Here is a 24,788-nt window from a genome sequence, read left to right on the forward strand (position 1 = left end):
GTAAACCATTCCACGCTTGTTGAGGAGGGGAGAGAAATTTGAATAAAAATGATATAAGTAAGTTGAAAGAGTGGTCAGAAATTAAATAAAATAAATTTAGGACACCTAAATGCAATGTAGTACTCTAAGGTTGAAAGCATCAAGCTTCTCAAATATAAAATGTGGATTTATTATTATAAAAAATTTATAGATGGAAAATCTAGAAGTCAAAATGGATCACCAATAGAATATTACTAAACAATCTAGTAGTAATTTACAAGTTGCAATAGTCACTCCAACAGTTTTTGAGCATCTACAATATGACAGCTTTCTGAGGGTATTAAAAATAAATTAATAAATATAAACCTAACTTTTAGAAAGGTTAAGCTTAAAAGCAACTCTATTTTTCTGACTTGTTTAGTTATCTATATGTTAATTTTCTTTACATTATTTTTTTTGGAGATTTATATTAAAACAGTTCTCCAAAGTGGAAATAACTTTAGTCTCTGAAAGCTCAGAAGAATATAAAGGAGAAAGTCAAAATCATGTGTAATCCCACTACTCAGAGCCAAACTTTAGTAATTTTATATGTATTTTTCTAGGATTTTTCTAAGCATGTACATATAAATGTGTGTATATGTGTTTGTGTATAAGTGTGATGTATACACATGCATGAACATATGATTTTAAAAAACATACATGGACTCACGTGCATAGACTTCTGTTACCTTTTTCTATTAATATTACATTGTAGTCAACTTATTGAGTACATAGATATAGATCTACACTGCCTTTTTTAATGGCTGTGAGTTATTCTATGGAACAGATTTAAAAACAAATTGTGTAAAAAATAAGCTATATAATAAATAACCTATATAAGTGTAGGTTACTTGTAATATTTTTGCTGTTATAAACAGTGCTCTCTCTTTCTCACTCTTTCTAGCTTTCATCAGTCAAAGATAGAGAGCTAAAACTAAAATTTCTAGGTAAAAGAATGTGAACTTTTTAAGCCTTTTAAATAATATTATTAGAAATTCAAAGCAATTAAACTTTAGAACTTCATATATTCAGAACTTTAGAGTTTGTGTCTTCCAATCACCTGGATTTACTGTTTGGAAACTAAGGGATGGAAATGTGGAGTGTCCATTCCAAAGCCATACAACCAATTTTAGATGACATATGTGAAACTTTTGTTCATTAATTTATATATTGAAAATCATGTAGCCCTATATTGAAAATCTTGGCAATAAGTGTAAATACAAGAAAAACTTCAATAGCTGAACATAAAACATGTCCAAAAGAGAAGGTTGTTTTGTTTTCAATTAGTATTTTTATCTTACTGAAGTTTATAAATTACAAAATGAAAATTATCTCTTCACTCCAGTCTTTCTCTACAGTTTCTGGTAGTAAACATTCTTAATAATTTGTTGGGTATCCTTCTTGACCTTTTGTTTTATATGTACATATAGAAATTTTAGTTGGATTTATATTGATTAATGGTGAAGTTGCCTGTAAAATTTTTGCTATTACAAAAAACACCCTTGTACATCAATTCTTGCACATTTGTGTAAATATTTCTATAGGATAGATTTCTAGAAATGAAAAAGCTGAGTCAAAGAATATTCACATATCCATAGGAAAATGGTTTATGTCAAGTTATGTTTTTTTCCAGCTTTACTGACATAATTAACAAATAAAAATTACATATATATATATATATATATCTAATGTGTGCAATGTGATGATTTCCTATAAATATACATTGTGAAATAATTACAGTCAAGCTAAATAGCACATCCATCACCTCACAATTATCATTTTTTTGGTGGTGAGAACACTGAAGAACTATCCTCTTAGCAAATTTCAACATAGCATTATTAACTATAGTTCACCATGCTGTCCCAGAACTTTTTCATTGTTTACCTAAATTGTGTATCCTTTGACCAACATCTCCCCATTTCTTCTACCCCCTAGCCTCTGGCAACCACCATTTTACTCTCTGCTTCTATCAGTTCAACTTTTAAGCTTCTGCATATAAGTGAGATCACACAGCATTGACCTTTCTGTTTCTGGATTATTTCACTTAGCACGATGTCCTTCACATTCATCCATGTTGTTGGAAATGGTGAAATTTCCCTTTTTTTATGGCTGAATAATATCTGTGTGTGTGTGTATGTGTGTGTGTGTGTGTGTGTGTATCATATTTTATTTATTCATCCATTGACAGGCACTTAGGTTGTTTCCATATCTTGGCTATTAGCTATTGTGAATAATGGTGCAATAAATATGAGAGTGCAGATATCTCTTTGAGATCATGCTTTTATTTCTTTTGGATACGTACCCAGAAGTGGGATGGCTGGATGCTATGGTAGTTCTATTTTTAATTTTTTGAGGAAACTCAATGCTGTTTTCCGTAATGGCCATACCAATGGATTTTTAAATTGTATATTTTATAGTTCAATGGAGATATAATTGACATAAAATCAGACACAATTGACATAAAGTATACAATCTGATAAATTTTGACATATGTATACACTTGTGAAACCTCGATACCTCATACTCCTTTCTAAGCCCTCACTCCCTCTCCACAACGCCTCTCACCACTCCCCACGCAAAAACTAATCTGCTTCTGTTATTATAGATACATTTGCATTTTCTAGAATTTTATATAAATAGGACCATGCAGTAAGTACTCATTCTTTTGGTCTGGTTTCTTTTACTCAGCTTAATTATATTGAGATTCATCCATGCTTTTGTGTGTTCATTCTTTTTTATTACTGAATAATATTCCATTATATGAATATTCCATGAGTTGTTTATCCATTCACTTATTGATGGACGTTTAGGTTGTTTCCAGTTTTTGGCTTTACAAATAAAGCTGGTGTAAATGTTCATTTGTATGTCTTTGTGTGGTCATCTGATTTCATTTATCGTGAGTAAATACCTAGTGGTAGAATGATCGGCGCACACAGTATGTATATATTTAACATTTTTAGAAACTGCTGAACTATGTTTGCCCAGCAGTTGAACCATTTTACATTGTCACAAGCAATATATGAGAGTCCCAGTTGCTCCTAATCCTTGCCAATCCTTTAAAAATTATAGTCATTCTAACAGATGTATGGTACTATCTCATTGTGGTTTTAATTTGCATTTCCTGAATGATCAAATGAGGTTGAACATATTTTCTTGTGCTTATTTTGCTATTTGTATAGTTTCTGCTCATTGAAAAAATTGTGTTATTTTGATTGCATTTTTAAAGTTCTTTACGTATTTTGAATACAAGTGTTTTATTGGATTTTCGATTAGCAAATATTGTGTAGTGTATGGCTTATCTTTTTATACTTTTAAGAATGTCTTTTGAAAAGAATAAGTCCATACTTTTGATGAGGTCTGGTCTACAATTTTTTCTTTTATGGATTATGCTTCTGATGTTTCACCTAAAAGATTTTTGCCTAACCTGAGGTTACATAGGAGTCAAAAATAACTCAAAGCAGTTGATTGAAATTTGTACAGATGTTTCATTGTGTTTTTTTATTGGCAGCTTAGCGGCTGCTCAGCTGGGGCTGGCCTCGAACCACTGTTGCTCAGAGCTCAAACTCTTGAGCGTGCTCTTAACCAACTGAGCCATTCGGCCGGCCCCAGATGTTTCATTGTTTTTGAAGGAAAGGAGAAACCACTATAAAGTTGTTGCACTGAAAAGGAAATTTTGAGGCAGACCATTTGACAAACTTACCAATATCGGAGAAAGTGCTTCTGTGGTTTGGAAATGTGAACAACCATGCCTTGTCAATTTCTATGCAGGTAGAAGCCTGCAGATCATTGGAAGCGCTGAATTGTTTTTATAGGTTACTTTGCTCAGATGACCTTAAATTGAAACGTAGATTTAGAATCATTTTATTCTGAACATAGATAAACTTTGATGTAAACTCTTTCAAAATTGGCCTCATTTACTTGATGACAGATGGAAATGACTTTGTAATTATTTAACTTGAAGAATCTTGAAAAATTCAGATGTTCCCTGACACAGAGCTATACTTATCTAGAAAATGAGATTTAAGAACCCTGAATCTGTGCTTTGGCACACTTTTTAAGTCTGGATTTTCAGTTCTAGTTGCTATCAGAGATGACACATGCAAGAAAAATCACTCCATGATTTGAACTTTTCATTCAAGCCAAACAAAAATGTCTTACTGAAATTTTCATTTGTGCAGTTTAGATTTCTTTTTTTCTTTTAATAAATAGTCATTATTTTTTGTATGAAGAATGATATGATTTTTGGGGGGGAGGAAGGATTGATTTAATGTGAAATATTTTGTGCATTTGTTTAATGCATTGTGTGTGTATGTGCATGCATTGTGTGTGTGTGTGTGTGTGTGTGTGAGAGAGAGAGAGAGAGAGGGAAAGTAGTAGAAAGGGGAGGGAGAGGGGGAGAGAAATGGAATGATGTCAAGCAAAGCTTTCATTAGCATCTCAACTGGATCCATAATCTCCCCCAAAACCACTGGTTTAGAGAGCTTTTCTAGAACACAATGAAATCAGTATTAAGATACGATCATTATGTATGTAAAATTGGCATGTCGCATGTAGTTTTTGTACATAATTACAAATATAAACATTAGAGGCTTGAGCAAAGAGCAGTGCAGTATCTCCAGTCGTAGTCTATATAACTCTTACTATCACTGCAATACTATTTACTACGTAGTTACAATATGTAAATATTTTTTTTTACATTCTACATTTAATATTAATGTCGACTACTCTTGTATAGAGACTGTGGTATTTTAATATCAATTAATTCTATTCACATTTTTAGTTTGCATTTTTAGCTTATGTCCTTAGTGAGTTCACTGATACATTTGCTGACGGAGTGTTTTTCCTTCTGTTTCTGAATCCTTATAGTTAATGGAATACTGGATTTTTCAGATTTCCTTAAGGCTGTGAATGATGTTTGTTATGTGGTCTCTCAGGATCCAGGTAAAAAGATGACTCTTCATATTTATAGAAGAAAATGATTTTGATAGTAACTGATGTTAGGGTTGGGGGGCTATATGAATTTATGTGGGGGTTTTTTCAGAATCTTTTAACTCCTTTATTCCACTAGTAGTGTAAGTTGAGTAAAGTTAGACATGAGTTATTTCATAAAAAGCATTAAAATACCTAGATCACTGCCATGGTCTTGTAATTATCTATCTCTAATCTCCATTTTTCCCTGCACACAACTGCCAGACTAATTTTCTTAAAACACAATTTTTGTCATGTCAGTACCCTGCTCAAAAATTAGATGCTCTTCCTGTTATCAAGTGAACTAGTCCAAACTCTTATGCTTGACATCCTCGCCTCTTCATAACTTTTCTTTCCACTCAACCTTTCTCCATAGACTCTGTCCCAGGCAAAAACCCCATGCTCCAGCTTATCATAAATCTCCACACATGCCAATTTCATTCTTATTTCCTTGTCTTCGTGCACGTGTTTTTCTCCTCTGATGAAGTCTCATATCTGTTTTCTTCTCTCCCCTTAACAGTACTTCTTCACTGTGTCTAGAATCTCTTGGTATTTTTCCCTAAAAATTTCAGATGCTGATGGGTCTCCTAATAACTTTTAGTTTATACTACATATAAATTGTAAAGGAAGTGGTTGGCAGGACTATTCATATTAATGATATAAATAGTGTTTCCAAAAGTCTGAGATCTCTAGTGTTCGGGACTAATTTTAATAGTGGCCAAACTGTTGTCAAACTCATTGTAGTGTGATAAAAAATCTGAAGAGAAACTGTATCTATATCATTCTTCTCTCTTTTATACTGTCTTTTCTAAATTGCATTTGTAAGCAATTAACAACGCCCCCAAATTTGGATTAAGCTGTCTTGCTATTGTCAATTAATTGGTAAGAAATTGTTTTAGTTAAAAGTTTTAACTAAGACGTGAGTATAGTATAATGAGTAAAAGCAAGCATTCTAGAGTAAGACTACTAGATTAGAACTCTGGATCTTCCATTTACTAGCTGCATAATCAGAAGGGATTTTCTAAGTCTTAGTTTCCTTATCTGTAATGTAGGAATAACAATAATTTTGGTGTTATAGGCCTATTGTGATCATTGAATGAGATAACCCCTAGCTTTTAGCATAGTGCCCAGCACATATATAGTGTTCAATAAATACCAGATCTTATTTATAATATATTAGGAGTAATAACAGCAAAAATTACATTTTATGCTATGAATGTGGCCAGAACTGAGCAAATGCCTACTTGCAGGTAAATTTCTAGAATACCCACTGCCTATGTGAAGTTATTTTTCCCTAGTAGGCTATTGACACAAAAGCAGCTCCTCCAAGAAAAGCTTTTGATTCTCATGGTATAACAATTTGTTTTGTTTGTTCGTTCGTTTGCAGCATTCCAGGATGCCTTGAAGATTTTCTGTAGGATAAAAGATGGTCGAGTTGCAATTGATGAAGTGGCTGCTGTTTTGGAGAGCATGGATATTCCTGTAATCCCTGAAATTTTTGAGGAAGTGATAAAACATGCTAGTGTTGATAGTAAGTTATTTGAATCGACATATATGTGTATATCTTTCTTAGATATCAATTTTCTGATTCATTCTTTATTTCTTTTCCTTTTTTTAAATTTAGTTTTATTATTAGTTTCAAATGTACAAAACAACATAATGATTAGACATTTACACCCCTCAGAAAGTGGCAACCCCACCAAGTCTACTGCCTCTCTGACTTCTTTTTCTTCTTGATTCTTGCCTTTTTCATCAACATTGCTTACTGGTGTCTATGGTAAGAGATAGTCTAGAAAAATTAAATGAGAAATTTCTAAAATGGTTATATTTTGGTATGTTTGATAAAAGTCTAAGAGAAAAATGAATTTTTTTCTTTTCAACCTTCTCTCTCTTTTCCAATAGTCATTGCTTATCTTTGTGGAGAGGCAGTTTCTACAGTGTCAGGCGCATTGGCTTCAGAAGATAGGAGGCCTAAATTTCTTGACTTTTCAACTTAATGTGTAGCTTTGATCACAAAGTCTTCCAATGCTCTTCAGTTACTCTCTGTAAAATGTAGATTTCTTTGAGCATTATACATATATTTAGCAGATGTTTTGTATTATGTGTTTATATGTGACATGGGGATGTCCTATAAAAATGGGTTCATTAATGATTGATTAATTGATTTATCCATTCATTTAATGAGTTACATAGTCATTTAATATCTACTGTGCCTGGACCTATATTAGTGATACACAGAAGAATAAAACACATTTCTTATTCTGAAGGAGCTCACATTCTAATGTGGAGTCAAGTAAACTGAAAATTATAATGTTGTGTAGCAAGCACTGTTATAGAATGTATATACCATAGGCTGCTAATGCATACTAGGAGCACCAAGGAAAGGTTATTGTAGGAGGTGACGTCTGAGCTAAATCTTCAAGGATTCGTTAGTAGGGGTAGTTGGTTGAAGGTGGTGGTGAAGGGTGAGAAAGATATTTTAGACTGAGGGAACAGCTTGTGTAAATATGGCAGGAAAATAGTCAGACATGACCTCCTTTCTGGTGGGCTTCCACTGATTTTTGTCATATGTTAGTGGTGGCTTTGTAGAGGGCCTTTGGTCTAGAGATAAAATCAAGGTGCATAGAGTTCTACTAAGTAGTCATTTGTAATGGACTCTGGGGTGCTAGGCAGGAGTGAAGGGATATATACTGGGGCATGAAGATATCTCTAAAATGGGGATTTTAAAGCTAATCTCAAGCCATATTATTAAATAGCCTTTAGGGAGTGCTGTGCCAGGAGCAACAGAAATCATATATGAAATCACTGCTGCACCTTGCTTTTTGGCTTAAGGAATTCTGGTCTGGGTTTCCAGGGCTCCTACTTTACTTGGGGAGGTAGGTTGGACAAACATACTAATTTCATAGGATTGTTGTAGGAATTAAATATAAACATTTCTCATCATGTTTGGCACCTAGAACAGGCTCAAGAAATGTGCAGCAGAAACCTCAGAATCATCCTTGACCTCTCTGTTTCTGTGTTCTCCTCATGTAGTCATTATGAAGTACTATTACTTTAAACACTTAGATACCTCAAATTTTTCAATTTGCCAACATTATTGCTACCGTAGTCCCGGTTACTACAATCTTTCCTTAGGACCATTGCAGCTCATCCTAAGAAGCCTACTCATATCCATCCAGTCTTATCTCCCTTTACACTGTAGACAGAATGATTTTTTTCAAAATACACATCTGATCATATTTGCCTCCTTGTATAAAATCTAATAACACCTCTTAGGATAAGGAACCCATTAATGTTGTGTACAAGGCCTTGCAATGTCTGACCTTTACCCAGATCTTCAGATTTTTCTCAGACCACATTCTCCCGTCCTCTCTGTGCCTTCTTAGAGATTCAACTATATACCATGCCCGCTCCTGTCATAGCCATTGCACATGTTTTCCCCCTGGAACCTTCCTCTCCTCCTAGTTAATTCCTACTTATAGTTCAGATCTCAACTCAACTCTATTCTTTAGGGATGGTTCCCTGACCTCTCTGACTTTATAAAATTCTGGTATTATACACTCTCACAGCACTAAAAACAGTTGCAATATGCATTTTGAATTGTTTGATTAGGATCTGCATCTCACATAAGACTAAGCACCAGGAGAGAAGATACCATGTTTACCTTTGCTCAGTATTATTTCCTCAGCACCTAGCACTGTATTTATGGCACATATTAATTGCTCAACAAATATATGTTGAATGAATTACTAATTCTCATCCTTTACTCTCTACCTCTCCCAACCAGGGAGAACAAGATTTCTTCATTTTGTCATATTAATAAGCTGGCTGCAACTTGAGGCAAAATTCCTCCTAGGGAAGGTCCTTGACTTTTGACTAGGGAAATCATTTTAATAGGTACGTCTGATTATGGAAGTTAATACCTACTGGGAAACACCTGGTTTGAGCAAAGAGTAAGGTAATGTACTCTATATAAGAAAACAACAGGAATTTAGAATACAACAGTGGCTCATCTGCAGTTGGAGGAAGAAGATTGAGGGAACCTAAGAGTAGATGAGGGTCTAGCAATCAGTACAGAGGAGCCAAGAAAACCTTAGGACAATAGTATGTAGTTGCTCATTGTGCTGTTGAAAACTCCCTTACTCCTATTTATTGCAAGCTATCAGCAACACTTCATTATATACAATAGCCTTGTGTCAGTATTGTTGGTGGGTGGATTTAAAGGAGAAAGATCTGTAGGTTTTATGCGAGGTTGGCATGGAGTGGAGAGTAGAAGTAGCACCTGTAGAGTGTGATAGATAATGTGAGTGAGATCAAGAGTCCAAGGGAATAGAAAACAAAACAAAAACCAACCACAAGAGTATAAATAACCCAGGAATCCTCAAATTTAGGAGAGACTATTGATTTATATTCATGTCATGTATGGTGTGGGGTCTGAGCTATTTTACTTAACTATTAAAGGAAAGGGCAACCCAGAATGCCAAAAGATTTGGGTCACCCAAGTAGGAGGCCTATGGATTTTCTGTACCAGAGTGTTGAAGTAAAGGGTAATGTATCTCAGGTATCCCACTGGTAGAAGGCATAGCACTATAGATACTGTTCTAGCATCTTGTCTTTGTTATTTGGTTTGTTTTTTTGGAGCAACGATGATAGATGGAGAATATGTTAGTCTTATGAGTGTTCATAATGAGGAGGAAAGAATTATGCCACTGGAATTTGCAGTAAAATCCAACAAGCATTAAGATATGGCAAGAGGAATATGGAAAATCACTAGATGGTGGTCTGGGAGTCTCAGGTATTTTAGTTTCTGAAATAGGGTATTGGTGCAGTAGTTTTTTCTCCCATGGAGGTTAGTGATCTGGAAATTGAAATGGGTGAAAAGTAGTGACTAACACAATCTTTGCCAGAGGAGGTTTTGAGATTGTCGGGCTCTCTGAAGATTATAGAAATGTAGTGTTAATGGTCACTTAACACCTTCAAAATAATGTTGCCTTGAATATGACCTTGATGATTAAGACCATTTTTTTTTCTCATACTAGGTAGCTATATTTTCCAGGTTGAATTACCTCCAGAAATACAAATATAGTGGGAGGTTGGTTTGAACGTCCCTTATGATTTCATAAACAGTATCTATAACCATATTGATTGCCTCAGTCTTGACCAGGAATCATTTGTTAAGGCAGATAGGGGCTAAAATAGTAATTTCAGATTCTGGGATGCTTCTCTGGCCACCAGGGACTATTTAAATTGGTAATATTTGTTTGGGAGGTTCATGGTAGGTATCTTTTATTGTGTTGGAAGCCTGGAATAAATTTTGAGCAAGAGCTAGTAAGTCTGTATAAATGGTTGGCTACTGCATTCTCATTGGTTGATGTTAGACCTCTGTCCAGAGTAGGCGTTTTCTAAGTGGAGAACAGATAAAAACAATATGGCCTTCTCTGCTGGATTAATGTATGTATGGTCCAACAGAATATTTTTCAGTGATCAAGTTCAAAAGCTTAAGGGCTGAAGCTATGATCTAAGAATTTTGGACATATAATCAGTCCACACTACACGTAAGTGCCAGGAATTCACTGGGGACACTATCGGAGGTGTTAGAACCATAATCAAGAACAGAGTGAGGATAAATACCAAGGAAATAAGAAACTACAATGTAATAAGCAGTTCCTAATAGAAGACAACAGCATCAATTTGGTCTAGTGCTTTTTGATTGGGTCAAGTACATATTTGCTTTGTCCTGCACCTGACATAGCTTACCAATTTTCAAAGAATCAGTGAATCAGACTTACCCAACACTAAGACTATACTGTACATAATTCTCCTTTGACTCAGCAGTCACTTCAAAAACTTGCATCTTTTTCTCAGGGTCTTCATTTATACATAGAATTGAACAGTTGATCTCTAATGAATAGACTGAAGAACAAACCCAGTACAGTAAAACCTTGGTTTGCGAGCATAATTCATTCCAGAAACATGCTTGTAGTCCAAAGCACTTGTATATCAAAGCGAATTTCCCCATAAGAAATAATGGAAACTCAGATGATTCGTTCCACAACCCAAAAATATTCATATAAAAATGATTACAATACTATAATATAATGCAAAATAATAAAGAAAGTATAAAGAAAAACAAACAAATTAACCTGCACTTACCTTTGAAAACCTTCATGGCTGGTGTGAGGGAGACAAGAGAGAGGAGGGTTATTGTGTAGGACAACTTTCACTATCACTAACGGAACATCTGCTACCTACTGGCTCAATGGAATCTTTTTCTTTTTGTGAAACTTTAACAAGGAACCTTTCCAATGACACTTGCTTTTGCCTCCTTTTGAGGATTTCACAGAAATGTGACATTGCATTGTTGTTAAACAGATTCATCACTCGCACTGCTACAGCCTTATTCGGGTGGTGCTTTTCTACAAAATTTTGCACTGTTTCCCACATTTTACACATCTCCCTAATCTCATTTGAAGTGAGGGATTCCTCCTCCTCTGCAGATGAGATCTCCTCCATAACCTCTTGCTGTTGCTCGTGATGTAGATCCATCAGTTCGTCAGTGGTCAGGTCTTGGCCATGTTCCTCCACCAGCTCTTGAATGTCATCCTCATTCATCTCCAGTCCCATGGTCTTCCCCAAGGACACAATTTCATCGACAACTGGCAGCTCCTGTTCATGAGCAAGCCCCTCTAAGTCATGTCGAAGAATGCAATCAGGCCACAGATTTCTCCAAGCAGAATTGAGGGTTCTCTTGATGACCCCATCCCAGGCTTTATCAATTATCTTGAGGCAGTTCATGAAGTGGAAATGATTTTTCCAAAACTCTCAGAGGGTAAGGTTTGTTCCTTCGGTCACCTTGAAGCATTGCCGAAATAGTGCTTTGGTGTAAAGCTTTTTAAAGTTTGAAATGACCTGCTGATCCATGGGGTGGAGGATTGGAGTGGTGTTGGGAGGCAGGAACTTGAACTTAATGAACTCAAATTCCTCCAGTAAATCGTCCTCAAAGCCTGGAGGATGAGCAGGAGCATTATTCATAATTAGCAAGGCTTTGACTGGCAGATTCTTTTCTAAAAGTTACTTCTTCACTGCAGGACCGAAGACCTCGTTCATCCACTCAATAAACAAGATACAAGTGACCAAGCCTTGCTGTTGGACCTCCACATAACGTTTAACTGGCTTTTCTGCACCTTACATTTCTTGAAGGCTCATGGATTCTCAGAATGATACATGAGCAGGGGCTTGACTTTGAAATCCCCGCTTGCATTAGCATAAAACAAGAGGGTGAGACGGTCTTTCGTGGGCTTGTGACCGGGCATTACATTCTCTTCTTCTGTAATGTACGTCCTCTTTGGCATCTTTTTCCAAAAAAGCCCCATCTCATCACAGTTAAAAACTTGCTCCAGCAGGTAACACTCGGAAACCATGAGCTTCTGGAACTTGGTAGCGAATGCCTCAGCTGTCTTAACGTCCAAACTCGCAGCCTCTCTGTGCCTCACAACACTATGGATGCCACTTCTCTTAAAGTTATCAAACCATCCCCTGCTTGCCTTGAAGTCTTCTTCGTTTTCTGTTGACATACCTGGCAGTTTACTTATGAGGTCGGTGTACAAAGCCTTTGCTTTCTCGCAGATAAAGTTCTCGGTCACAGTATCACCTGCTAGTTGCTTCTCATTTATCCAAACCAGAAGCAACTTTTCTACATCTTCCAGAACACGTGGCTGTTGCTTTGATATTCTTGTGACTCCTTTTGCTGCATCTAGCCCCCTTATTTCTTCTTTCTTCTTTAATATTGTGCAAATGGTCGATTTTTATAAAATCTTTTTATAAAATCTTGCAATTTCGGCCACTCGCATACCTCATTCGTACTTCTTGGTGATTTCCTTCTTAATTTCCACCATAATCATCTCCTTCTTCTTACCGCCTTTCTTTTCAACCTTTTTCTACATGGGGGCCATTGTATACCCTCGCATAGATGTTGACTACAGTACATTATTAATAAACTCTTGTACTGTATTTAATGTAACTGAAAATAAGGCGGCAGAGAAGAGAGTCTATATCTGCAGGCAGCCTGACCTAGAATGAAGCAAAGCATTCCTAAACTTACTCTTGTATGGAAAAGCAAAAGACTGTCCATAGGTGCTTTGAAGTGACAAAAAGTACACTAGTGCCTGTTGTGGGCACCTTCTAATGTTCTGAAAAATCACTGATTTCTGCCAAACACCATCATGGCCTGAGACGGAGCATCTGAGCATGGGAGATGATCACCCACAATCCTGCAGTGACAGAGAGAGAGAACTATTGGCTCAATTGTGATGATGTGACGTTCGGTATCACGTACTACTCGTATTGCAAGACATCGCTCGTTTATCAAGTTAAAATTTATTAGAAATGTTTGCTTGTCTTGTGGAACACTTGCAGAACAAGTTACTCGCAATCCAAGGTTTTGCTGTATTTTTATAGATAGATAAGCCAACTCCCAGTCTTTTTTTTTTTCTAAAAGATTTTATTGGGTAATTAGGGGAGGGAACAGTGTTGGGGAATCAGGGAAGGGGAACAGATAAGTTGCTGTCCTTTTGTTCTTCAGTCTAGCTGTGGAGGACGTTGCTTCACTGGCCCGTGTTGGTATTGTGATCATTGTGCTCTTTTCGACTGAGGCAGATCAGTTACCGGCCATTGGATGGCCACTCACTGCAGCTCATGCCAGCTCACGCCAGCTGCCAGCCACTCACGGTAGCTTACCGTAGTGCACTGCAGCCCTGCTGCAGCCTATGCTGTCACTGGCGACTCACGGCAGCCCAGCTCCAGGTCGAGCTGTTGTTCACCTTCTTAGCTGTAGAGGGTGCAGCGTCACTGGCCTTCCATGTGGGATCCAAACCAGGCCCCTGCTGCTCAGAGCTCGCGCTCCCAAGCCAACTCTTAACAAATGCGCCACTCAGCCGGCCCATCTCCCAGTCTTTTCTACCTTGGATGACAAGCAAAGTCAAACATCCAGAGGCAAGAACTATTGGGAAAATCATTTTCTACCTCTGTGCACAATTGGAATGACATTATTTAAGGTCACTGCATCTGAACCCATCCTCTGTCATGCATTGTCCAAGAAGAGAAATGGTCTTAGGCAGGGGCAGGAATGGTAGGAAGTTATAATTATGAGAGTGCTGGGCACATAGGAGGTGCTAAGTAAATGTTTTTCTGATATCCACGAGGTAAATATTGCATTATTCTTTACAGCCTTCAGTATATTTTGCTCATTCAAAAATCCTTTTTATTTTTTTATTTATTTTAAAGATTTTTATTGGGGAATTGGGGGATGGGAACAGCGCTGGGGAATTGCAGAAGAGGAACAGACAAGCTGCTGTCCTTTTGTTCTTCAGTCTAGTTGTGGAGGACGTTGCTTCACTGGCCCAAGTTGGCACCATCATTGAGCTCCTCCAGGGCGAGGCAGATCAGTCGCTGGCTTCTGGGCTGCCACTCACATGGGCTGCTGGCCACTCACGGTAGCCCATGGCAACCCACTGCCACAGGGGCTGCAGCCTATACCGTTGCCGGCAACTCACGGCAGCCCAGCTCCAGGTTGAGCTGTTGTTCATCATCTTAGCTGTAGAGGGCAGTGTCACTGGCCCTCATATATGGGATCCGAACCGGGACCCTCTGGCATCCCAAGCCAGTTCTTAACCAACGTGCCACTTGGCCGGCCCCAAAAATCCTTTTTAAGTGATAAGAAGTAAATACTTTGTTAGGCATTAGGGAATCAAATGGAAGATGCATCCTCTGCTCTTGAGGAGCTCATTATCTAATGAAGAATACAAAAGATTAAATACTTTAAAAACTGCCGATAGTATGTTCCCCCAAATATTTTGTTAAATGAATAAAATATTATCCTGATTACCTAGGTTTGGAACTTAAAATGAGACTAATTTCTTTTGATGGGAAACTTTTATTAAGGAGAAAAAAGTAATGGTTTTCATCTTATGTTTCAGTGTGTACAGAGTTATTAATTCACAATTTCAGGTATTATTCAAAACCCATAATAGCTGGCCCTCTGTGTGTGGCCCTCCACACTTATCTGTGTTGCTTTCATACTAGAATAGGATGGTGGCTCTATTTGTGTTCAAAAGCAAAGTCAGTATTTGAGCTTCTTCTTTCTATCACAGGTAACCATATGGTGGATATTGGTGATATTATATTTTCTTTGGATGAACTGCAGCAACACTATGAGGATGTTCGTGAGTGAGCTCTTATTGCTATAGAAAGTTTTATCTATAAATAAATAGTCTTTAAATTAAATTCTAACTTATAGGTTTTATCATACAGGGTTTGAAAGCCTACTTTGAATGCTTTACTCTAACTCTTAAGTCAGGAAGATAAAAATTTAATATAATATTCTAAATATATCTAATTAATATTGATTGCATAATATGACTATCTTGTAACTTTTATCTTTCCCTTCACATTTTGCAACATGAAGTCAACTTTAAAACAAAATAGTAACACCTAAAAAAGTAATATTTACTTTGCAATGTGGGTAATTCTGACATCCTGACATCCACAGTTTAAAAAATTTTAATATGTTCTTTGCTATCATTCAATATTTAATTTAGTTTAGTTTTTCTTCATTAAGTACATTGTTTTTTATCTCTTCTTATTGCACATCATGTCACTTCTCAGTCTTTTTCATTTGTATAAATTCATTTGGTCAAGATTATATACGTACATAATTTTTAAAATTATAGTACATAGTTCTATATAAAGCTTGCTATATTAAAAAAAAGCAGCCTCTTGCCTGATCCTTTCCTCAGCCTCTCTAGAGGCAAATATTTTAAATGTTTTAGTTGATTACTTGGTATTTATCTGCATGACTGTAAATAACATGTTTATATTGCTGCTCATTGGTTTTTAAATTTTTGGGTAGACAGAGTAAACTCCCCACAATGAGAAATAAGGATTTAGCTCTGTTTCATTTTCCCTGTCCCCACCACATCCACTTACTCTTCATAAACCTATCCATTTCCCCAATATAGTTATATGATAATTTGATTAATATTTAGTATTTATATTGATATGTTCATGTAAACAGTATTCACAGCTGAGCCATGTAGTAAATATCTTGTGGTTACTTTCTTTTTCTGTGCAAATTTTTGTCTTTAAATTAATACACTGCCACCTGTCTAAATATTCTCTCCATAAATTTGGATGTACTGGGTATTCTGTCAGTTTTGTCTTCTTGAAGAAACCTTCCTTAGAGTGGCATTCTGATATTCTTCAGTATGGATTTGTTACCCTCTACCTCTTGTGTGCAGCTGTCATCCTGGGATCTCCCTTCATTAACATTCTGGAGACTTTCACTTCTCTCCTTCTGTATCAGATTCTGTCCTCATGTTTGATAGTTTGGGTATAAAATTCTAGATTGGAAATAATTTTCCCTCAGAATTTTGGATTTTCTAGTTTTCAGTGTTGCTGTTGAAGTCTGGAATTCTTCTGATCCCTGACCTTTTGTATGTAACTGATTTTTGACTTTGCAAGCTTATAGGATATCTTCTTTGCATCTAAATTTCTGAAATTTCATGATGATGTGCCTTGAAATAGGTTTGCATCAATTGTGCAGGTACAGCATCCTTTGATTCTGGGAAATTAAAACAGATTTCCTTTTCTCTATTTCCTCTGGAACTCATATTATTTGGATATTTGACATCCTGGACTGATGCTCCTTTTTCCCCTTTACAACTTCCTCATGGTTCTGCACCTTCATAACTAAGGGATTTGTAGCTGTATTGGCTTATTAATCTATTATCTTTCTAAATTGGGAAAGAGTAGGGAATGAGAACCACGCACTTTAGAGGACTATCTCTTTAGATTTGGTGTAACTTTAAATAGCTTTGGGTGGAAGTATTTAAATATATTAAACCAGCATATTATATTTAACCTAGTTAATAATTCAGTCTTTTGATCTTCAACTTTTGTTTTTTTTAAGTTGTTAATTTTGTTTTACTGATTTAAGCAACTGATAATTTCTCAAATAGCTTTCATGAAGACTTAGTTATTATTTTTTAAATAATATAACAAATTGTACAGGTAAATAAAATAATTGAATATGTTATGTTTCTCTTGCTTGGCAATTATGGAATGGTCAGCCTCAGATGAAGCTACTTCAAACACAAAGTTATCAGATGTATCAGGAGGTTGTCTACCATATAGGAAGAAAAGCATTTTATCTTCCAGTCTGTCTGAACTGTCATTGCCCCAGAACTTAAGTAGCAAAAATCTCCAACATCATAAAATTATGGAGGATAATGATGACCTGGAATTTAAAAGATCAAAAAATAATTTGCATATAAGAAAATTCCTGGATGGGGTTGATAGTAGCAGTGATGTTGGATTTCAAGAATCATCTTCAAACGATGGCATATACTTTAAGAGAAGTTCAGAGAAAGTTGAAATTCATGACTCAAAGTCTAAACCACAAAACTCGAAGAATATTACAAGCCTCAAAAAGTCTCTGGGTGTAAGTGATATTTTTAGTGCCCCAGAACTTAAGAAGCCAGCTGTGAGAAGGCCTTCCAGCTTCCTAAATCATATTTCATCTAAGGAAAAAACTACAATTAAGGCTCTGGGTCAGTATCATATATGTAAGTCAAAATCTAAGCCCTTGAGTTCTTGAGTAATCACAGAAATGAGCTGAGGCAATCAGTTATTAGACAGTTATAGGCATTTCAAATGTCAGTATTCTGGATAGGTACTTCTGGAACCTAAGCCAATGAAAACAACGCTGTAGTTTTAATAGTAGTTCCTTTTCAGATGCTCCCTTTTTGGGAAACCTAACTTAGGCTGAGAAACTTATTCAGTGATCAGTTGGAGTCACTCAGGTTCCCTAGAAAGTAGAAGGCCTGTTTTTCCTTAGAAATGCTTATTTTATAATTCATTTAACCAAATATGTAAGAAGTCTATGAGAAATTTTTGCTCAGAGTTCCATAATTTAAATACATGATATCCATAGTACTTCAGGTATTATCTCTTATAGATGTGGGAATATCAAGAGAAAATAATTAATATGACATATCTCAGGTCCCCAAATATGAGCAATATGTGTTTTCCCCCTTCTGTCCTACTTATATCACAGAAGTGCTGTATATGGAACTTAATGAAACACTCCTTCCTGTAATCCTTGGCAGAAGTTACTTAAGCTGTGTTTATATTCTTTAAAGAAAATTCCTGACCTTTTTATTGCATTTAGTATCGAATGTAATTGTTAAAGTGAGTACCGTATTTCCCCATATATAAGACACACCCTTTTTTGAAAAATTTGGGGTCTAAAAACTGAGTGCTTGTAGTGGTTGTAGACTTTTTGACAGTGATAAGGAGTTGTATGAATTTTATGATGAATAAAACTTGAGTTCAATAACTTTATGTAATACATTTTTTTTCAAATTTCGGACCCCAAATTAATGTGTGTCTTATTCATGGGAAAATACGGTCTTTAGTGAAAAATTAGTGATTCTTATACACTAATGCATGCTACAAATAACTCAGTTGAAAAAGGAGTTTGATCAATTAAGGAGCCACATAGATGTTCATTCTGATTCCTTTACTGACAAAACTGCTTTTACTCTGCCTCATTTCTGTTTCTGAGTTCTTTGTACTTCAACACATAGTAAAGCCCTGTTTAAAGGACTAATGGAATAGTAGGCATTTAGCCAGTGGATAGAAGAGGCTTGTGGAAGAAACTGGTTATCTACCTTCCTCATGTCACAAAATCAAATGATGTCACCGACTCCTGCCATACTTAATGTTCTCTATGTAGAGAAGTGTGAAATAGTTTAGCTGGTAGAGCATCTCCCAGTACATTGATGGCAACTGGGCATCTGTGAAATGTGACTGCCACTTAATTTACATCTTAAAAACATTTTTAACTTTTCATTTTGAAATAATTTTGAATTCATAAGAATTACACAAAAGTAAAAAGATTCCTATATACTCTTCATTTAGTTTTCCCGAGTGTTAAGATTGTACATAACCACAGTACAATGATCTAAACCAGGAAATTAACACCGATACAATATTATTTACTAATCTAAAGACCTTATTCAAATTTTGTCACTTGTTCCACGAACACCCTTTTTCTGATCCAGGATCACATATTACATTTAGTTGTCCTATGTCCTTAGTCTCTTCCAATCTGGGAGGGTTTCTCAATCTTTCATAATCTTGACACTTTTGAAGAATATTGACTAGTTATTCTGTATACCACCCTTCATTTTGGGTTTTCCTTATATTTCTTCATGAAAAAATTCAGGTTATGCATTTTCGGCCAGAATACCTCAAAAGTGATATTGTGCCCATCTCAGTGCATCATATTAGGAGGCACATGATGGCCATGTGACTCTGCTTCTAGAATTTTATAATTTTGAAGGTTGGGAACTGAAAGTATGATAGAGTAAAGTGATGTTAAAGGGAAGAACTCTCATTTTTTGCTTGGAATCCTTGCATTTAAAAGAACATATCGGTGTTTTGATCGCTTGAATTTATTAATTATGTTTTAATCAGAACCAAGCAGCATTGGCTGGGCCACTGGAATAGCCTGTTTCTCCAAACAAGTAGTTTATAATTTTTTATAGAATTTCAAGACAGTTTTGTGCTTGAGCTATAAGTGAAAGATTAAGTATAATGTAAGATACACAGAAATATGGAGAGAAAAGCAGTCCTTCTATAAGGCAATATTAAGTATATAAAACTTGCTTTCTGGTTACCAGATAAAGATTTTAGGTTACAATTATTTCTGAAGACACTGTTGAAGATTCTGTTGCTGAATAGTTCTCCACATTTTATGTTTTAGAAAATGTCTGTGAAGCTATCAATAAACTCCAAGAAAATTACATTGCTGCAGAAGAACTTCAGTCCATTTTGCCATCAATAGGAATTACTTTATCAGATAAGGAGTTCAAGAAGATTGTGACAGACACTGGTAGAAATGGTGAGAGACTGATAATACAAAGCTTTATGAGAAAATTAGGTACTTTTATGGGATAGTATTAAATGTTGGCGTAAGTTCTCTCAACTAGAAATGGAACATAATGGGCCATTCTAAAGGAAATTCAGAAAGAAGAGATATAAAAATGGAAATTAGTTTTAAAAAAAAAGTTCCTGGAAAGTCTGACCTAATGGACTAGTTTGGCGAGGCGAGGCCTTTCACATCTGAGAATTGTTTTAATAAGGCTTCATCATTATCCCTAGCTATGCTTCCTAGTGTGGGACAAGTACTGGGGAAGGCTGGTCCAATTGTAGGGAGGTTTGGCAGCAAGAGCACAAAATCCAAGGAGTACAAAAATCTCCAAGTGAATAGCTCAGGAACATAAGGCGAAATAATTGGAGATTCTAAAATGTAGAGGGAGCACCATAGCTTGAAATTCAAGGCTAGTGACATTTAAATCAAGGCATGTTGTTAGCATCTATCAGAGGTTCTCATTTTTGCAACGAAAAACATAGAAAAAATACGTCATGACTTTTCTGACAACCCAATATATGGGTACCTTTTCTTTTTCCTATATCTATTCAGTACCTAACTCACTCCTTTACACTTTGTCAAAGATATTGAAAAATCAGGGCCTTTATTTTACTTATTGTTGCATTCTTGGTACCTACCATAGTTCTTGGCACTAATATGTCCTCAATAACTGTTGAAATGAAATGAGCTGATCTAATTTAGGAAGACTCATCTATGAACACAAAATATGAAGGAGCAATAGGATGATGATGAAGTGAAGGACGTAATTTTTTCATAGTTGTATTAAAATGTAAGTTTTCCTTTTATGCAAAATACAACAGAATGTATAATCTAAACTGTTTATTTCACAGAAAATGGAATGGTGAAATTAGATGACTTTATAAGTGCACTCTCCAAGGAGCAAAGTCTTCCTGAATGTGATGGTAGGTAGAAAATTTAAAATGATTTGGAGGAAATAGCAGTTAGGTTGAGAAGAATTAGGTTTAACTGAATTGAGTTTGCATTTTTGGATAGATACTTACTACAAAACACTTAGACAAATCATTTGCCAGATTTTTAAAAACTTGCTGGATCAGGGTAATAATATCTAACTGCTTACCTCACAGAATTGTTATGTCGATTTTACAAAGTGAAAAGTGCTACATAAATGTACAGTAATAGTAATGAAAATGAGGTCAAATAGGTTAATTAACCCCATTATTGACAATTGATAGATTATCTGATTTTTTAAAAAATATTTTATTGGGGAATTGGGGAAGGGGAACATTGTGTTTTTCCAGGACCCATCAGCTCTAAGTCAAGTTTTAGTCCTTCAATCTTAGTTGTGGAGAGCACAAGCTCAGCTCCAAGTCCAGTCACCACTTTCAGTCTAGTTATGGGGAAGGGGGCAGGAGGCATGATCCACCATCCCACGCAGGAGTCGAACCGGCAACCTTGTTGTTACGAGCACACGCTCTCACCAGCTCAGTGGCAGCTCAGCTTGGTCGCAGTTCACTGGCCCATGTGAGAATCGAACTGGTGACTCTGTTGCTCAGAGCTCACACTCTAACCAACTGAACCACTCAGCCAGCCCGATTATTTGATTTTTTTTTTAAAGATTTTATTGGGGAATTGGGAGAGGGGAACAGACAAGTTGCCATTGTTTAGCTCCTCAGTCCAGTTGTGGAGCACGTTGCCTCACTGGCCCAAGCTGGCACCATCACTGCGCTCCTCCTGGGCGAGGCAGATCAGTCGCTGGCCTCCGGACGGCCGCTCACAGCGGCTGCTGGCTGCTCACACTGGCTGCCGGCTACACATGGTAGCTCATGGCAGCCCATTGCAGCAGGGGCTGCAGCCTATGCTGTCACCGGCGACCCACAGCAGCCCAGCCCCAGGTCGAGCCGCCGTTCAGCATCCCAGCTGCAGAGGGAAGCATCACTGGTCCTCATATGTGGGATTCGAACCAGGGCCCTCTGGCATCCCAAGCCAGTTCTTAACCAACATGCCACTCGGCTGGCCCCCGATGATTTGATTTTTAATTTTTAAATAAGAAACTTGTTTGAATGAAATAGCAGTTTGGTTTCCCTTTGTTTTAGAACATTTAAAAAAATAGCTCTATTAGAGCGCAATGATGGTGCCAACTTGGGCCAGTGAAGCGACATCCTCCACAACTAGACTGAAGAACAAAACGACAGCAACTTGTCTGTTTCCCTTCCCCCAGATCCCCAGCACTGTTCCCATCCCCCCAATTCCCCAATAAAAATCTTTTTAAAAAAATAGCTCTATTGAGGTATAATTTACACACATAAAATTCACCCATGCACTGCTTTTTATTAAATTTATAGAGTCATACATCCATCACCACAGTCCAGTTTGTTGCTTGCAATGATTTTGTTTTTTATACAAATAATTAAATATCTTTCAGCAAGATTAAATCAAGAAATGAAAGTGATTAAGGCTTGTTTGATTTTATTTCCTCATGTCTATTTATATACTGAAAAAGAAAGATCTTAAATTTTTTGTTTCTTCTGAAAAGATTTCTCAAATAAGGAAAACTTAATCCAAAAGAAGAGACTTCCTTTTTATACCTAGGCGAAAAGTCTCCTGTTAAAAGCTACTTTTTTGGGGGCCGGCCGAGTGACGCGATGGTTAAGAACTCGCTTGGGACACCAGAGGGCCCCGGTTCGGATCCCACATATGAGGGCCAGTGACACTGCCCTCTACAGCTAAGATGCTGAACAACAGCTCAACCTGGAGCTGGGCTGCCTTGAGTCACCGGCGACGGCGTAGGCTGCACTCCCTGTGGCAGTGGGTTGCCATGGGCTACCGTATGTAGCCAGCAGCCAGCATGAGCGGCCAGCAGCCAGCGTGAGCGGCCAGCAGCCGCAGTGAGCGGCCGTCCAGAAGCCGGCGACTGATCTGCCTCGCCAGGGAAGAGCGCAATGATGGTGCCAACTTGGGCCAGTGAAGCAATGTCCTCCACAACTAGACTGAAGAACAAAATGACAGCAACTTGTCTGTTCCCCTTCCCCCAATTCCCCAGCACTGTTCCCATCCCCCAATTCCCCAATAAAAATCTTTAAAAAAAAAAAAAAAGCTACTTTTTTTTTTCATTTCCACTGAATTAGAGTGCTTAAGTGCCTGGATTTCTTGAAGACACTATAAGCAAATAAATTTCTTTCTCTTTTTTTTTTTTAAGATTTTATTGGGGAATTGGGGAAGGGGAACATTCTGTTTTTCCAGGACCCATTAGCTCAAAATCAAGTTGTTGTCCTTCAGTCTTAGTTGTGGAGGGCGCAGCTCAGCTCCAAGTCCAGTTGCTGCTTTCAGTCTAGTTGTGGGTGGCGGGCGGGGGGGCGGGGGGGGCTGTAGTCCACCATCCCATTCGGGTGTCAAACTGGCAACCTTGCTGCTAAGAGCACATGCTCTCATCAGCTGAGCCATCCAGCCGCCTGTCGGTAGCTCAGTTCAGGCGCAGCCCACTGGCACATGTGGGAATCAAACATGCTCAGAGCTCACACTCTTAACCAACTGCACCACCCGGCTGGCCTGCAAATAGATTTCTTGAATGTTTCACTATATAATCATTCATTCACTAACTCAGCATTCTTTCATTGCTGTTTTGTGAAGTAGTAAGTGTCTTGGTCACAGCTGACTCTTCTGCATTATTTTCCCATTATACTATTTTTAAATTTATTTTTAATTGTGGCAACTAACACATAATATAAAATTTACCATCTTAACCATTTCTAAGTGTAAAGTTCAGTAATGTTAGTGTTAAGTATATTCATATTGTTGTGCAACCAACCTCCAGAACTTTTTCGTCTTGCAAAACTGGAACTCTATACTAATTAAAAACAGCTACCCATCCTTGCTTCTCCAGCTTCTAGCAACCATCATTCTGCTTTCCATTTCTGTGAATTTGTTCACTCTGGATACCCGAGTAGAATCATATAGTATTTGTCTCTTTGTGACTGGCTTATTTTATTTATCATAATGCCCTCAAGATTCATCCATGTTGTAGCATGTGTCAGAATTTCCTTCCATTTTCATGTTAAATAATATTCCATTGTACAAGTATGTATATATCAAATTTTGGTTATCCATAGACACTTGTGTTGTTTCCACTTCTTAGCTATTGTGAATAGTGCTACTATGAACATGGATGTGAAAATATCTCTTTGAGCACCCGGTTTCAATTTTATTGGATATATACCCAGAAGTAGACACAATCTGGTTTTGTAACTTTTCTATCACTCCTAAAAATTCCCTCATGCTCATTTGCAGTTAATCTCTACCCCCATCATCAGACACCCACTGATCTTTCTGTCTCTATAAATTTGTCTTCTTTTGAACATTTAATATAAATGAAATCATGTAACATGTAGTCTTTTGTGCCTGACTTCCTTCACTTTGCATAATGTTTTTGTGGTTAATTCATGTTGTAGTATGTATCAGTAGTTCATTCCTTTTTATCGCTAAATAAGTCCATATTATATTTTATTAATACTCCATTTTGTTATGAATAATACTGACATTAACATTTGCATACATGTCTTTCTGTGGGCATATGCTTTTATTCTCTTGGGCAGATTCCTAGGAGAATTGCTAGTCGGTATGGAAAAATTATGTTTAGCTTTTTTTTTTTTTAGAAATTTTATTGGGGAACAGTGTGGTTTTCCAGGACTCATCAACTCCAAGTCAAGTAGCTGTCTTCAGTTTAGTTGTGGAGGGCGCAGCTCCGTGGCCCATATGGGAATCGAACCGGCAACCTTGGTGTTATGAGCCTGCACTCTAACTACCTGAGCTAACTGGCCGCCCCATGTTTAGC

The 24,788-nt window shown here is 36.9% G+C and overlaps 1 protein-coding gene and 1 long non-coding RNA gene across 2 annotated transcripts in view; one reads left to right on the plus strand and one right to left on the minus strand.

The window, feature by feature from the left end:
* LOC109380325 (uncharacterized) overlaps positions 1-24,788 on the minus strand; it is an 87,418-nt gene that overhangs the window by 8,391 nt on the left and 54,239 nt on the right. The gene's annotated exons all lie outside the window — the stretch shown is intronic.
* Positions 1-24,788, plus strand: part of EFCAB3 (EF-hand calcium binding domain 3) — a 112,764-nt gene that overhangs the window by 8,260 nt on the left and 79,716 nt on the right. The window contains exons 4-8 of the mRNA XM_019637785.1: positions 4,885-4,959; positions 6,374-6,517; positions 15,135-15,206; positions 19,811-19,948; positions 20,830-20,901. Of these exons, the coding sequence (XP_019493330.1) occupies positions 4,885-4,959; positions 6,374-6,517; positions 15,135-15,206; positions 19,811-19,948; positions 20,830-20,901 (501 nt within the window). The remainder of the gene's footprint in view (positions 1-4,884; positions 4,960-6,373; positions 6,518-15,134; positions 15,207-19,810; positions 19,949-20,829; positions 20,902-24,788) is intronic.

Source organism: Hipposideros armiger, unplaced genomic scaffold (genome assembly GCF_001890085.2).
Source record: "Hipposideros armiger isolate ML-2016 unplaced genomic scaffold, ASM189008v1 scaffold_34, whole genome shotgun sequence".
Classification (NCBI taxonomy): domain Eukaryota; kingdom Metazoa; phylum Chordata; class Mammalia; order Chiroptera; family Hipposideridae; genus Hipposideros; species Hipposideros armiger.